General features: G+C 54.8%; 1 protein-coding gene across 1 annotated transcript in view; it reads left to right on the top strand.

The window, feature by feature from the left end:
• Positions 1-1,111, top strand: part of SRRD (SRR1 domain containing) — a gene marked incomplete at its 5' end in the record, with an annotated part of 1,388 nt that extends 277 nt beyond the window's left edge. Inside the window, 3 exons of the mRNA XM_010133545.1 lie at positions 67-223; positions 442-487; positions 908-1,111. Coding sequence (XP_010131847.1) covers positions 67-223; positions 442-487; positions 908-1,111 — 407 coding nt within the window. The remainder of the gene's footprint in view (positions 1-66; positions 224-441; positions 488-907) is intronic.
• Positions 1,112-1,906: the final 795 nt, after the last annotated feature.

Raw genomic sequence — 1,906 nt, 5'->3', positions numbered from 1 at the left:
CAGCCCGGGACCCTTGCGAGCGACCTGCCTGGCCCCGCTGTAACGGGAGCTGTGGTTTTACCCTGCAGGAGGGGAAACACAGCGTTGAGGGCTCGGCCACGCTGTTCTACATGGTGCACTGCGGGAAAGCCCTGTACAACAACCTGCTGTGGAGGAACTGGTCCGCGGGGGCTCTCTCCAAGATGGTCATCATCGGAAACAGCTTCCGAGGGACCTGGGAGAGGTGCGGGCAGCCCTCTGGGCAGGGGCTGGGGCCACCACCAGCATTCTCACCTCCTGGCCTCCTTCACTCCTGGTTCTCATCACCTCTGACACCGATTTCCACATTTTGCTGTCATGGTCATCAACCGCCTCTGACCTTCTCTGTCCCGCTCCTCTGTCCAAAGCACAGTCCGCGTTCACAGGGGCGTCGTGTCTAATGCTGGTGTTTTGTTCTTCTAGGTTGTTGCCAAGAATACTGCAGCGAGATTACCCTTACATAGCAAAGGTATGAGCCAGGCAGCTTCTTCAAGTGGTTGGTTTGTGTTGGAAAAACACCTTTTCATGAGAAGGGAAATTAATTGCAGAGGGGGGGTATTTTTAAAACCTTTTTTCCTGGCTGTTACCAGGTAAAAATGAATTGATTTAGGGTCATTCTATAGCAAAGGTACGAGCCAGGCAGCTTCTTCAAGTGGTTGGTTTGTGTTGGAAAAACACCTTTTCATGAGAAGGGAAATTAATTGCAGAGGGGGGGTATTTTTAAAACCTTTTTTCCTGGCTGTTACCAGGTAAAAATGAATTGATTTAGGGTCATTCTACGATACCTGCAGAACACGCTGCACACAGGCGGTTGGCTTAACACCATCCTCCTCTTCACAAATGCTGAATGTTGCAGTGTACATAATTTTTCCCCCCAAATGCTCTTTAGGTCTTGCAGGGGACAGAGGAAGCGGCGCTGCCAGCACACCCCCGGTACCTGGACGTCTTCAACGACACCTCTGTCCACTGGTTCCCCCTGCAAAAGCTGAAGGAGCTTTCCCCTGAGGTGTGGGACTGCGTGGAGGAGCCAACGTACCAGGACTGCGAGGACTTGGAGATCATCAGGAGGGAGGACAGCGCCACTGAGTCCTGACCCCCCCTGCAGCAGCTTCCGATGTGAAGCTCAAGCATGGACAGCATCATCATGCTCTGCCAGAAGTGGCAGGAACACCGAGCGAGACGGGACATTTTTCTATCTTAGTTTTGTAATAAAAGGTAAAGCTGTGCTTTGGCTGACACTCACTGCACTGCAGCGAGCAGCTTTGACCCAGAGCTGCCTCGGAAGATACCCGTGCTGCACAAGGAGCGCTCCTGTGGTTCCCTCCCCTTTCCTGAAGGGGTCAAAGCCTTTGCATGTCCTGAGCACACTATGAGGCATTAGGAAGGAGGGTTATTTGAGGGGTTTGCAGTTGAAGGTCTTGGTGTCTAGGTCCAAGCTCAGGCTTATAAAAGCTCTCTCACAGGCAGGAGCCTCCAGCTGCTCTGTGCCACCGCAGTGAGCCCTTTAGCTGCTCTGGGAAGAATCAGGTCATTGCCCTCCAGGGACGAAAAGCCTCGGTTCTCCTCTGTGCCCTGCGCTGCCCCGTCCCACAGCACGTCTGCCTGTGAATTGCTGGGAAAAATCCCCCCTCCCAGCTCCATGGGCAGGCACCAGGCTGAGGGAGCCCCCAGCACACCCTGAGAGCAGAGGAAGGGGTCTTGGCAGAGAGGAGCCCGCTGTGGGAGGGACGTGGCTGGGACAGTGACTCTGGCTGGCAGCAGGCGAGAAGCAGCTGTGACATGGCTGGAGACCATCAGGTCTCAGCTAGAGCTCAGTCTCCTCTGCTGCTGGGGTGGAGAATGGCTCCGACAAGGGAACCTGGTCCCTTCTGATCTGCTGCTGCTGCCG

Source organism: Buceros rhinoceros, unplaced genomic scaffold (assembly GCF_000710305.1).
Source record: "Buceros rhinoceros silvestris isolate BGI_N320 unplaced genomic scaffold, ASM71030v1 scaffold38713, whole genome shotgun sequence".
Classification (NCBI taxonomy): domain Eukaryota; kingdom Metazoa; phylum Chordata; class Aves; order Bucerotiformes; family Bucerotidae; genus Buceros; species Buceros rhinoceros.
This window is presented reverse-complemented; position numbering and strand designations above follow the sequence as displayed.